The sequence below is a fragment of the Rhamphochromis sp. 'chilingali' genome, assembly GCF_963969265.1.
Source record: "Rhamphochromis sp. 'chilingali' genome assembly, chromosome: 4".
NCBI classification, from domain to species: domain Eukaryota; kingdom Metazoa; phylum Chordata; class Actinopteri; order Cichliformes; family Cichlidae; genus Rhamphochromis; species Rhamphochromis sp. 'chilingali'.
Window position 1 is genome coordinate 17,603,571 of NC_137948.1, and position 12,866 is coordinate 17,616,436.

Genomic DNA, 12,866 nt, shown 5'->3' on the forward strand with positions numbered 1-12,866 from the left:
ACTGAAGAAAAGAAAAGAAAAATATAAAAAGAATAATTTTTATTCAGGTGTGTAGATGAAAAGATTCATATGTATATGTGCACGACTTAAAGCAGTAAGTGTTGCTTTGTATGTAAAAATCTTTATTTGCTTGTTGCATGAAAAATGAATAAGAAAACTGAGAAGCTTGTAGGATTAACACTTTAAAAAATACTTTAATAAATTGAAGGAAACAAAACAGTTTCTCCTGTTTTCAGTGAGTATTAAACATGGATGCTCAGTTTAAACAAAAGTTTTAATCTAGTTATTCACTCCTTGAAGAAAACATACCTAATGTTGCAAATATCATATTAATGGTTGTGAATGCATTTGATTTTATTGCAGAAAATAATAAAAATAGTTAACATATGCTGTTTTATTGTAAAACTATCTGTTCTTTTGCTCATTTATTTCCCACCAACTCCAAACTGTGAGTTCAACATCCACAATGAATATTTTAATAAACAAATAACTGTAGTGAATTTAAGGTTAAAACAATATAAAACAAGCAAAAGGTTTAAACGTGCTTTGCATAACACATTAAAGTAGATCACAGATAATAATATTATTGATATTATTTGTTGTTACAGTAACAACAACAACCTGGACACTGCAAATAAAATAAAACTGTGAATAATGAAAAAAATATATAGGAGTCAATAAAGAAATTTATAAAAGAAAATCAGGGTTCACAGGATTCCCGCTCTAATCTGTGAAAAAGTCGGAGAGACTCCTGTAGCCTTTGCAGAGCCGAGCAGTAAACCCGATCATGGAGTACAGACCTGCAGGTTACGAAAGAGGGATTATGAAGGAGCGTCCACCGGGAGAATCAGATATTTTGTTACTGAAGTACTTAGGAATGTAGCTCACAGTCTTGCTTTTAAAAATCAAAGCTGTTTTATAACATGACCATAAATGCAAATTTTATATGCAAAAGTCTGAAATTGCTTGACATATGAGAAATGAACAGTGGAGAAGAAGAGAACCGGCTCATGAAAGATACTGCCGTATCTGTAAAACAAAGTGGAGCCACTACATGGTATGATCATATATGACTGAGTAATAGTAGCATTGTTTAATAATGTAACTGCTTATAGAAGTAGCAGGGTAAATTCTCAAATTTCCAGTGATATACCCTCTGCTTAGATTCAGTTAATGCTGGAAAACTGATTGGCAGGTGCTTCAGAGTGCTACTGTGCAGTTATATAGTTTTTCCCATTATCTCTGAACCTCTGAAAATGGAGGACTGCTTAGAAAAGGGTCAGAAGATTACTGCTACGAGAGAGAAACTCGTACAATTTTCGCAGTGCAAAGGAGTAATCCAGATCATACTAGTACAAAACGGTTATAAATAAGGAATGTTGAGGGAGGGAGCCTCCACTGGGAAAATCAGCTATTTTGTTACTCAAGTACTTGGGAATGTAGCAAAAAATATGTACAGTGGGGCAAAAAAGTATTTAGTCAGCCACCGATTGTGCAAGTTCCCCCACCTAAAATGATGACAGAGGTCAGTAATTTGCACCAGAGGTACACTTCAACTGTGAGAGACAGAATGTGAAAAAAAAAATCCATGAATCCACATGGTAGGATTTGTAAAGAATTTATTCGTAAATCAGGGTGGAAAATAAGTATTTGGTCAATAACAAAAATACAACTCAATACTTTGTAACATAACCTTTGTTGGCAATAACAGAGGTCAAACGTTTACTATAGGTCTTTACCAGGTTTGCACACACAGTAGCTGGTATTTTGGCCCATTCCTCCATGCAGATCTTCTCGAGAGCAGTGATGTTTTGGGGCTGTCGCCGAGCAACACGGACTTTCAACTCCCGCCACAGATTTTCTATGGGGTTGAGGTCTGGAGACTGGCTAGGCCACTCCAGGACTTTCAAATGCTTCTTACGGAGCCACTCCTTTTGTTGCCCGGGCGGTGTGTTTTGGATCAGTGTCATGTTGGAAGACCCAGCCTCGTTTCATCTTCAAAGTTCTCACTGATGGAAGGAGGTTTTGGCTCAAAATCTCACGATACATGGCCCCATTCATCCTGTCCTTAACATGGATCAGTCGTCCTGTCCCCTTGGCAGAAAAACAGCCCCATAGCATGATGTTTCCACCCCCATGCTTCACAGTAGGTATGGTGTTCTTGGGATGCAACTCAGTATTCTTCTTCCTCCAAACACGACGAGTTGAGTTTATACCAAAAAGTTCTACTTTGGTTTCATCTGACCACATGACATTCTCCCAATCCTCTGCTGTATCATCCATGTGCTCTCTGGCAAACTTCAGACGGGCCTGGACATGCACTGGCTTCAGCAGTGGAACACGTCTGGCACTGCGGGATTTGATTCCCTGCCGTTGTAGTGTGTTACTGATGGTGAGCTTTGTTACTTTGGTCCCAGCTCTCTGCAGGTCATTCACCAGGTCCCCCCGTGTGGTTCTGGGATCTTTGCTCACCGTTCTCATGATCATTTTGACCCCACGGGATGAGATCTTGCGTGGAGCCCCAGATCGAGGGAGATTATCAGTGGTCTTGTATGTCTTCCATTTTCTGATGATTGCTCCCACAGTTGATTTTTTCACACCAAGCTGCTTGCCTATTGTAGATTCACTCTTCCCAGTCTGGTGCAGGTCTACAATACTTTTTCTGGTGTCCTTCGAAAGCTCTTTGGTCTTGGCCATGGCGGAGTTTGGAGTCTGACTGTTTGAGGCTGTGGACAGGTGTCTTTTATACAGATGATGAGTTCAAACAGGTGCCATTCATACAGGTAACGAGTGGGGGACAGAAAAGCTTCTTACAGAAGACGTTACAGGTCTGTGAGAGCCAGAGATTTTCCTTGTTTGAGGTGACCAAATACTTATTTTCCACCCTAATTTACGAATAAATTCTTTACAAATCCTACCATGTGAATTCATGGATTTTTTTTTTTCACATTCTGTCTCTCACAGTTGAAGTGTACCTCTGGTGCAAATTACTGACCTCTGTCATCATTTTAAGTGGGGGAACTTGCACAATCGGTGGCTGACTAAATACTTTTTTGCCCCACTGTAATTATACACACATCCTAATCAGCTGACTTGTATTGTTGACTCATGACAAATGATACATTTATGAGTGTGATCCATTGTGATCATATCTTAGATTACCATGACCTGGATGACTGAGAACCACACAGATGCTTGGCAATGATGATTTCCAGTTGAAAAACTGGGAAGGTGTAGTGGAGAGAATTAGTGCCTGACTGTCTTGATGGACATGAATCCAGCCACAGCTCTGCTATAGGAGGAGATACCTGGTTGAGAATAATCTGGTTACCTCGATGCTCTGGCATCATTTTCTGGTTGTTGAGTCTCCACATCCACTGGTGCAGGAAATACAGAAGAAACTGGTTAATTTTTTGGGTGGAGGATACCATCGGCTCAAATTTAAGACTGTTTAAAGGCAGACAGGGACTGACTGACCTACAGAGTCGCATTACAGCATTTCATATTCAGACTGCTCAGCATTTCTTATACTGCATTTACACTCAACAAAAATATAAACGCAACACCTTTGTTACTGCTCCCATTCCCCATGGGATGGACGTAGAGACCTAAAATTCATTCCAGATACACAATATAACCATCCCTCCCAAACAGTGGTCACAAATCAGTCCAATTGTGTGGTAGTGGGCACATCTGCTATATTGAGATAATCCATCCCACCTCACAGGTGTGCCACATCAGGATGCTGATCTGACATCATGAGTAGTGCACAGGTGTACCTCAGACTGCCCACAACAAAAGGCCACCCTGGAATGTGCAGTTTTTTGCGCTATTGGGGGTCTGGGGACCCAGAACCGGTCAGTATCTGGTGTGACCACCATTTGCCTCATGCAGTGCAACACATCGTCGCATGGAGTCTATCAGATTGTCAATTGTGGCCTGTGGAATGTTGGTCCACTCCACTTCAATGGCTGTGCGAGGTTGTTGGATATTCGTGGGAACTGGTACACGTTGTTGTATACGCCGGTCAAGCACATCCCGAACATGCTCAATGGGTGACATGTCCAGTGAGTATGCTGGCCATGCAAGAACTGGGACATTCTCAGCTGCCATCTGCCCTGAACAATGTGAACCATGATTCATCCGTGAAGCGCACACCTCTCCAACGTGCCAGACGCCATCGAATGTGAGCATTTGCCCACACAAGTCTGTCACGGCGACGAGCTGGAGTCAGGTCAAGACCCCGATGAGGACGACGGGCATGCAGTTGAGCGTCCCTGAGACGGTTTCTGACAGTTTGTGCAGAAATTGTTTGGTTGTGCAAACCAATTGTTCCAGCAGCTGTCTGGGTGGCTGGTCTCAGACGATCTTGGAGGTGAACCTGCTGGATGTGGAGGTCCTGGGCTGGTGTGGTTACACGAGGTCTGCGGTTGTGAGGCCGGTTGGATGTGCTGCCATATTCTCTGAAACGCCTGTGGAGACGGCTTATGGTTGAGAAATGAACATTCAATGCACGGGCGACAGATCTGGTTGACATTCCTGCTGTCAGCATGCCAATTGCACGCTCCCTCATTGCTTGTGGCATCTGTGGCATTTTGCTGTGAGACAAAACTGCACATTCCAGGGTGGCCTTTTGTTGTGGGCAGTCTGAGGTACACCTGTGCACTACTCATGATGTCAGATCAGCATCCTGATGTGGCACACCTGTGAGGTGGGATGGATTATCTCAATATAGCAGATGTGCCCACTACCACACATTTGGACTGATTTGTGACCACTGTTTGGGAGGGATGGTTATATTGTGTATCTGGAATGAATTTTAGGTCTCTACGTCCATCCCATGGGGAATGGGAGCAGTAACAAAGGTGTTGCGTTTATATTTTTGTTGAGTGTATAAGAAATGATTTTTTTATTTTTCTGTCTGACAGAAACTTCCAGTTCTGTTCTTGAAAACTATAAAAAATGTACAATATGGTGCTAATCTTTTTTTGCCTGTGTTTGTGCCAAAAACAAACAAAGCAATGGTCCTGGCTCAGCTTCGGCGCCTAATAAGCTCATCACTGGACCCACTTCAGTTTGCCTACCAGCCTGGCATTGGAGCGGATGATGCCGTCATTCACCTCCTACATCGTTCCCTCGCTCACCTGGAGACCGCTGGAAGCACTGTGAGAATCATGTTCTTTGATTTCTCCAGTGCCTTCAACACCATTCTTCCCTCGGTTCTAAAGGACAAGCTGGTGAACTCTGGAGTGGACCATCACCTCACTACCTGGATCCTGGACTACCTCACCGACCGACCACAGTATGTGAGGACTCAGGGCTGTGTGTCGGACAGGGTCGTCTGCAGTACGGGGGCCCCACAGGGAACGGTTCTGGCTCCGTTCCTCTTCACCATCTACACTGCAGACTTCTCCCACAATTCCACCCAGTGCTTCCTGCAGAAGTTCTCTGATGACTCTGCAATAGTCGGCCTCATCACTGATGGGGACGACAAGGAGTACAGAGGTCTGACCCAAGACTTTGTGGACTGGTGCCAGCTGAACTACCTCCAGATCAACGCCAGTAAAACCAAGGAACTGGTGGTAGACTTCCGCAGGCACAAGCATTCTCCACTGCAACCACTGAACATCCAAGGTATGGACATTGAGGCTGTAGACAGCTACAGGTACCTTGGTGTTCATCTGAACAATAGACTGGACTGGACTCATAACTCAGACGCCCTCTACAGGAAAGGGCAGAGCAGGCTGTACCTGCTGCGGAGACTCAGGTCGTTTGGAGTGGAGGGCCCACTCCTGAAGACCTTCTATGACTCTGTTGTGGCTTCTGCTATCTTTTATGGCGTGGTCTGCTGGGGCGGCAGCATCTCTGCTGGGGACAGGAAGAGACTGAACAGGGTGATCCGAAGGGCCAGCTCTGTTCTAGGATGCCCTCTGGACCCAGTGGAGGTGGTGAGTGACAGGAGAACGGCGGCTAAGCTGTCATCCCTGATGGACAACGTCTCCCACCCCATGCAGCAGACTGTGACAGCACTGAGCAGCTCCTTCAGTGGGAGACTGCGGCACCCACGGTGTGGGACGGAGAGATTTCGCAGGTCTTTCCTCCCCACTGCTGTCAGACTCCATAATAAAGACTTTAACTGATCAAGCACACACATCCATACATATGCAATAATACTAAGTGCAATAATCCTTTCTGTCATCGTTGTATTTTTACTCAGTTGTATATAGTATTTGTATTTGTATTCTATTTTTATCTTATTGTATATTTATTTTATTTTATTCTACTGTATATAGTATTTTATTCTATTCTGTACAGTTGTGTACTGTATTTATTCTTATTGTATTCTAATTTTTGCCTCATAACTTTTGCACTGTCCACTTCCTGCTGTGACAAAACAAATTTCCCACGTGTGGGACTAATAAAGGTTATCTTATCTTATCTTAAAAAAACAACCAAACTTGGATTCAGAGATGTTTAGTCTGAACTTACTTTTGGGATATTTCTCCTGCATGGTGATTTAATTTCTGTTTCTCAGGAACAGGGAATGGTAAATGGACCTTTTCTTATTTAGCACTTTTCTACTCTGTCTGAGCACGCTTAACACAACCTGCCTCATTCACCCATTCACTGAAGCACATTTTGCTATGCTTTTTCTATGTAAGTGCATTACTAGAGCCACCCCTATAACAGGGGGGAAGGTTAGTTTACTGAGAAGGAAATGACTTTATCAGAAATGAACAATGACGTCTGGCTTCCAATGAAACCTGAAGACCAGCCAAGAGTCACATTCTCTAGCTCTCACTGTCATTAATCCCGCCCAGTTACCCATTAGATAAGATAAGATAAGATAACTCTTTATTGTCATTGCACAGTCATACATAGTACAGTAGTACAATGAAATTGGAAAAACTGTCCTACGTCGGCACTACATATAACACAACACGACACGATATGACACATCACAACGTAACAAACAACACAGTATATTAACTTAGTATAAAAAGAAGAATAAGTGTATGTGTATTGCACACTGTTATTATTGCACATTAATTATTATTGCACCTTGTTATAAATATAAATATTATTGTTATTGTTTTAAACATTGTTACCTCCCCCTAAAAAGTCCAGGGAGGTATCCAGTCAGGTCAGCTATTTACATTGATCAGGGCTATTGCCCTGTTGTAAAAGCTGTCCTTGAGTCTATTTGTTCGGGACCTCAGCAGCCTGAACCTCCTGCCAGACGGCAGCAGCTTAAACACCCGGTGTCCTGGGTGTGTGCAGTCCCGTAGGATGCTGCGTGCCCTCTTGAGACAGCGAGTGCTGTACAGGTCCTTCAGGGAGGGAAGAGGATGTCCAATGATTTTTTGGGCCATGTTGATGACCCTCTGGAGTGCCTTTCTGTGTGCTGTGGTGCAGCTGGAGAACCACACACCGATTTGTGAGAATTGTGAGAATACAGGATCACATCCATGAAAAACAACTTTAAATGCCTCCTTCTCCAGAACACATCTGCAGAATCCCTGATAAGGAAAGAGACTCCATCTTCAAGCTCCCTTAAATGCAAAGTGTGCACAGCTCTAATTTATTTATTTATTCTATTGGTATTATATTTTATAGGTGATTTATTTTTGGGGGTAAAAGACACCAAAGAGGTACTGCTTTAGTATTTAAATATTTACTACTTTGGTATCATAACTTAAGTAACTGAGGACTTTTCTGAGTTAGTGCACTTAGTGGTCTCTTCTCATTGGATTCCAGCTCAGTCTGAAGTCTGACCATCATTTTGACCTTCTATTAAATCTTCTATGCTTGATTTCTCTTTTCTATTCATCAAGACTTCAAAAACCATATAATATCAGGATTACTTTTTAATGTTTTGTGTTTGTGTTATGATGTTTTTTACTTCCTAAATCATGATTTTTATTGTAAATTTTCTGTGATATATGTTCTTCTTCTCCCATGCATGATGAAAGACGGATTTTGCCTATTTATTTTGTTAAGGGAACGGGGGTTGGAGCTCAGGGAAATGTGAATCATTTCCTCAGAAATGACCATCGATCTGTGATAAAAACAAAGATCCCTCCCTCATCCACACTCTCTAACAGCCAGCCTATAAAAGTCAAAGCAACATCAAATTCTAGGACCGCAGAGATAAACCCAGCAAGGCTTCTTTATAATTTAATATCCATTTTATACACAAGGACAGCAAACATGGGCTGTGGATGTTCAACAACAGCTCAGCTGCAGAAACAACCTGTCTTTGAATCTAAGGAAGCTGCTCAATGTGTTTACAGGATCCCTGCTCTTCTGTATGAGGAAAAAAGTAAAACTTTACTTGCCTTTGCAGAGCAGAGGAAGACTTCAGATGATGCCAGCGGAGAAAAGCTGGTTATGAGAACAGGAAAGATGAAGGAGGATTCTGAGAAGACGGTTGAGGTAATAGTGATAATCAGCCATTTCAGTTCTAAATTACTTGTTAGTTACAGTCCTGTTTTGAACTGTTCTGTTTTATTTACTCCTGAACAATCTCTCTTTTAGTGGTTAGAACTCAAAGAGGTGGAAAAGGCACTTATTGATGGACACCGTCCAATGAACCCCTGCCCGGTGTATGACAAGGTCAACAACAAACTTTTCCTGTTTTTCATCTGTGTTGAAGACGGCATCACTGAGCATGACCAAATAGAATACTATGACAACAGGACCCGTCTCTGCTACATCACAAGTGAGGATCTCGGAGAAACCTGGAGCGATGTGACCGATTTGACGGACAAACTGAGTGAAATAAAAAACTGGTCCACATTTGCTGTTGGGCCAGGCCATGGTATTCAAACAGAGAGTGGTAGACTGATTATCCCAGTTTATGCTTATTGCAGAAGTACTTGCCTCATGAATTGCTGTTGTAAACCAGTTGCATGTTCGTTCAGTTGCTGTTGTAAATCATATGCACTCTCACTGTATAGTGATGATCCTGATAAAAGTTGGAAATTTGGTCAAACGTTGCAATCAGAATCAGGCGAATGTCAAATGGCAGAGGTCTATGAAGACACCCGCTCCAGTTTCATTTATTGCAATGCTCGAAGTTTTTGCTCCTCTCGAGTGGAAGCTGTCAGTGTGAATAAAGGTTTTACCTTCAGAAAATTCAGATGCACTAAGCTTACAGAAACAAAGTGCTCAGGATGTCAGGGAAGTGTGGTCTCCTTTCCAGCTCAAGAACAAAGTGGAACTGCACAAAGTGAAACAAACCAAAACAAGTGGCTGCTGTTCACACACCCAACCAGTAAATCGCGCAGGATTGATCTTGGTGTGTATCTGAACAAATCCCCACGTGATCCAAAGGCATGGAGCGAACCCTGCATCATTAATGAGGGACCCAGTGGTTACTCAGACCTGGCTTACATTGATGATGGCTGCTTTGCATGTCTGTTTGAGTGTGGGCAGCAGGAAATACATGAGCAGATAGCCTCTGTTGTCTTTAGCTATAAAGACATCACCAAGAAATAAACTGAAGAAAAGAAAAGAAAAATATAAAAAGAATAATTTTTATTCAGGTGTGTAGATGAAAAGATTCATATGTATATGTGCACGACTTAAAGCGCTAAGTGTTGCTTTGTATGTAAAAATCTTTATTTGCTTGTTGCATGAAAAATGAATAAGAAAACTGAGAAGCTTGTAGGATTAACACTTTAAAAAATACTTTAATAAATTGAAGGAAACAAAACAGTTTCTCCTGTTTTCAGTGAGTATTAAACATGGATGCTCAGTTTAAACAAAAGTTTCAATCTAGTTATTCACTCCTTGAAGAAAACATACCTAATGTTGCAAATATCATATTACAGTTTTCGCCCGTTGCTTGAACACATTTTGCAAAACTTCGCTCATTGTGCCAAAACTCTAAACACAAGTGAACATGACACAACACTGGGAAATATACCATTCACATTTGTGCCAAATTGAAACTACTCTCAAAACCTAAACTCTGCTGTCAAAACCTAACATTTCTTTGTCAAAATGTAACTGTTGACAAAATGACGCATACTTGCATCATATGCAAACACTTACAGATCAGGGGGAACACACTAGTCTACTTTATATAAAACACTGCAGTCTTTGATTTTCATCGTTTATTCAGAAGGCATATTTTCAGGAGACACATTTTCAAACAACCAAAAAAAAGCAAACAGGCCTACTCAATATTGTACATTGCAGCACCATGAATTCAGATAAAGCAAAAAAACAAAACCATAATACAGTAATAGCAAAAACACTATACTGTAAACACAAAAAAATCATGACAATTGTGCATACGTGGGCTCATGGATCCCGCCGTCTGTTGGGGTCTAGCCACAGGACATGCGTCTGATGGTGGTGATGCTCACATGGTTTATGCTGTTGAACACTTGCCTGTCTGCAAGTTTGTTTGTTTTTTTCTTTTTTTACAGCTGCTAGGACACATTTCACAATACTTAGGTCACTTTTGCAAAACTCTTCACACAATCCTCCTAACTGACCGTCAGCTTGGCAAAGTAGTTCATTTCACATTCAAAATGCACTACAACTACCAAAACACTTTATCCAGGTCTCAAATAAACTCATTCTTCCAGAACACTAGCAAAGGTTGACAGCCGACAAACACACTTTGTCACCCACAAAACAATGACCTAAAAAACACTAACAACATGTAGCATTACAGTGTTTTCTTGTGTAAAACAAGGACACATCTCTGTTTATAATTTCAATGTATGTCACTGGAATGAATCAGACATCATGCAGAATTCGTTAATATTTGTTTATGTATTTTTATTTTTTTGCACCAAGTAATCCCAAAATACAAGAATGTGTATACACACCATCCACTGATGCACATACAATAGTAATGCTAATCTACTCTGTCTTCTCCATTTGGCCACAGGTTCTCATCCACATCACATCTTGTGTCATCTAGAGCAATACACCTAGGCATCCCTGGCAATCTTCTGCTGATATGTCCAGGCATCCAGCATTCATTGCATCCAGGAGGGACATTTGATCATGTGGATGATGGTCGTAAACCTTCCACCGCCATGAGGAAAAGAATTCCTCTATGGGGTTGAGGAATGAGAGTAAGGTGGGAGGAAAAGAGACTCCATTCTGGGATGGGCTGCAAACCACTCTGACTGCACGGGAGTGATGAAATGCCACATTGTCCCATACAATCATAAATGTTGGCTGATTCCTTCTCTCCGCATCCCTTTCCTCACCTAGCACAACCCTTCCATAGAGATCATGCAGGAACGCAAGGAGCCGTTCAGTGTTGTATGGCCCAATTAGTGGTCTGTGTAGCAGCAGTCCATCAGTGGATATTGCTGCGCACATTGTGATGTTGGCACCCCTCTGGCCCGAGACATTCACTGTGGCTCTCTTCCCAATCACATTCCTCCCTCGTCGCCGTGCTTTGGCCAAGTTGAAACCTGCCTCATCCACAAAGATGAAAATGTGGTGTGTTTGCCTGCCTTCAATCTCCATGACTCTCTAACATAAATCCACATGGCAACATAAGCTGTTACAGTAGTAAATTTGTATAATTGTCTTTGTGTGTTTGGTTTTGTTCAAAAACAGATCTGTATTTTATTCTGATCTTACTTGGACATACTGGTTCCTGAGTTGCTTGACATGTTCAGAGTTCCTCTCAAAAGGCACAGTGTACAACTGTTTCATCCTGACCTGATGTTTTTTCAGGACTCTAGAAATTGTTGTTATGCTTACACTGTGAATATTTGCAAAAGTAACGTTGTCTGCCAAGACTCTGTCTAATTTCAGTGAGTTTTATCCCATTGTTTCTGATGACCATATCAACAATGGCAGTTTCCTGCACATCAGTGAACATCCGTCCTCTCCCTCCTGTGTGAGGTAACCGTTGAGTCCTAAGCAGAAATGCAACAACAATTACACAAAAGCTTATTTACTTCTGAAATGTGCAAATGCCCTTGCAGAATACAAGTTACCTGTTGGTTTGCCGGAAAACTCTAGCAATAGATGCCACTGTAGAGCATTGCAGATTTGGCTGCACTCTCTGACCAGCCTCTCTCATTGAGTGACCATGATTTACTACATGATCAATTACAGTAGCTCTGATTAGTGATGTGACGTTCTGTATTGAGGCTCCGAAGCTTGTGTCGAGTAATGGAGGGGGCGTTTCCGCGATGCTTCATTTATGGGAGGAGCTGAAAATGATGACGTCCGAAGCCTCGCTGCCCGGCTGTACCACGTGACTGGTTCATGAAGTGGTTCGAACTTTGCCGCGAGATGTGACAGCGATACAAACCCCCCAGACTTCAATCAAAATGTGGGTGTTTGATGGAGAGCTGCGGTTAGTGAGAGTTTGGAGACAGTTTGGAGGTTTATGAGAGTGAGGAGAGAAAGTCAGGAGAGAATTGAGGCAGCTAAGAAGAGGAGGATGTCCTCCCCTGTGTGGGAACATTTTGATCTTATTCCTCCCAACAAGGTATTTCTACAGAAGATGGTTCAAGGTTCAAGGTTCTTTATTATTTGTCACATGCATAGTTATACAAGTATAACACACAGTGAAATGTAGCCTGACACGCTCCTCGACATGTGCAAAAATTGGGGGGGGGGGGGGGGGGGGGTGTAGAGGATTTTCATAACACTGATGGTGCAATACAATCTATGTTACGCGGCTTTACTTTTGTACAAGGTGAAGTGTTTGCTATGTGCCAGGGAGCTGGGATATAACAACAACACCTCATCCATGCTTAGGCACTACAGAGCTTTGCATGAGAATAAGGGGAACACCGATTGTGGAGCAAGACCAGGTGAGCCATCAAATGCCATGATAATAATAGCATGCCGTAATGTTACTAAATGATATA

At 42.1% G+C, this 12,866-nt stretch overlaps 1 protein-coding gene across 1 annotated transcript; it reads left to right on the forward strand.

Annotated features, from left to right (window-relative positions):
• Positions 1–8,211: 8,211 nt before the first annotated feature.
• Positions 8,212–9,501, forward strand: LOC308395785 (sialidase-3-like; the record flags this gene model as incomplete). The annotated part of the gene is made up of 2 exons (XM_080880769.1): positions 8,212–8,436; positions 8,539–9,501. The coding sequence occupies 2 exons, from the start codon at positions 8,212–8,214 to the stop codon at positions 9,499–9,501; spliced, it is 1,188 nt and encodes a 395-aa protein (XP_080736895.1).
• Positions 9,502–12,866: the final 3,365 nt, after the last annotated feature.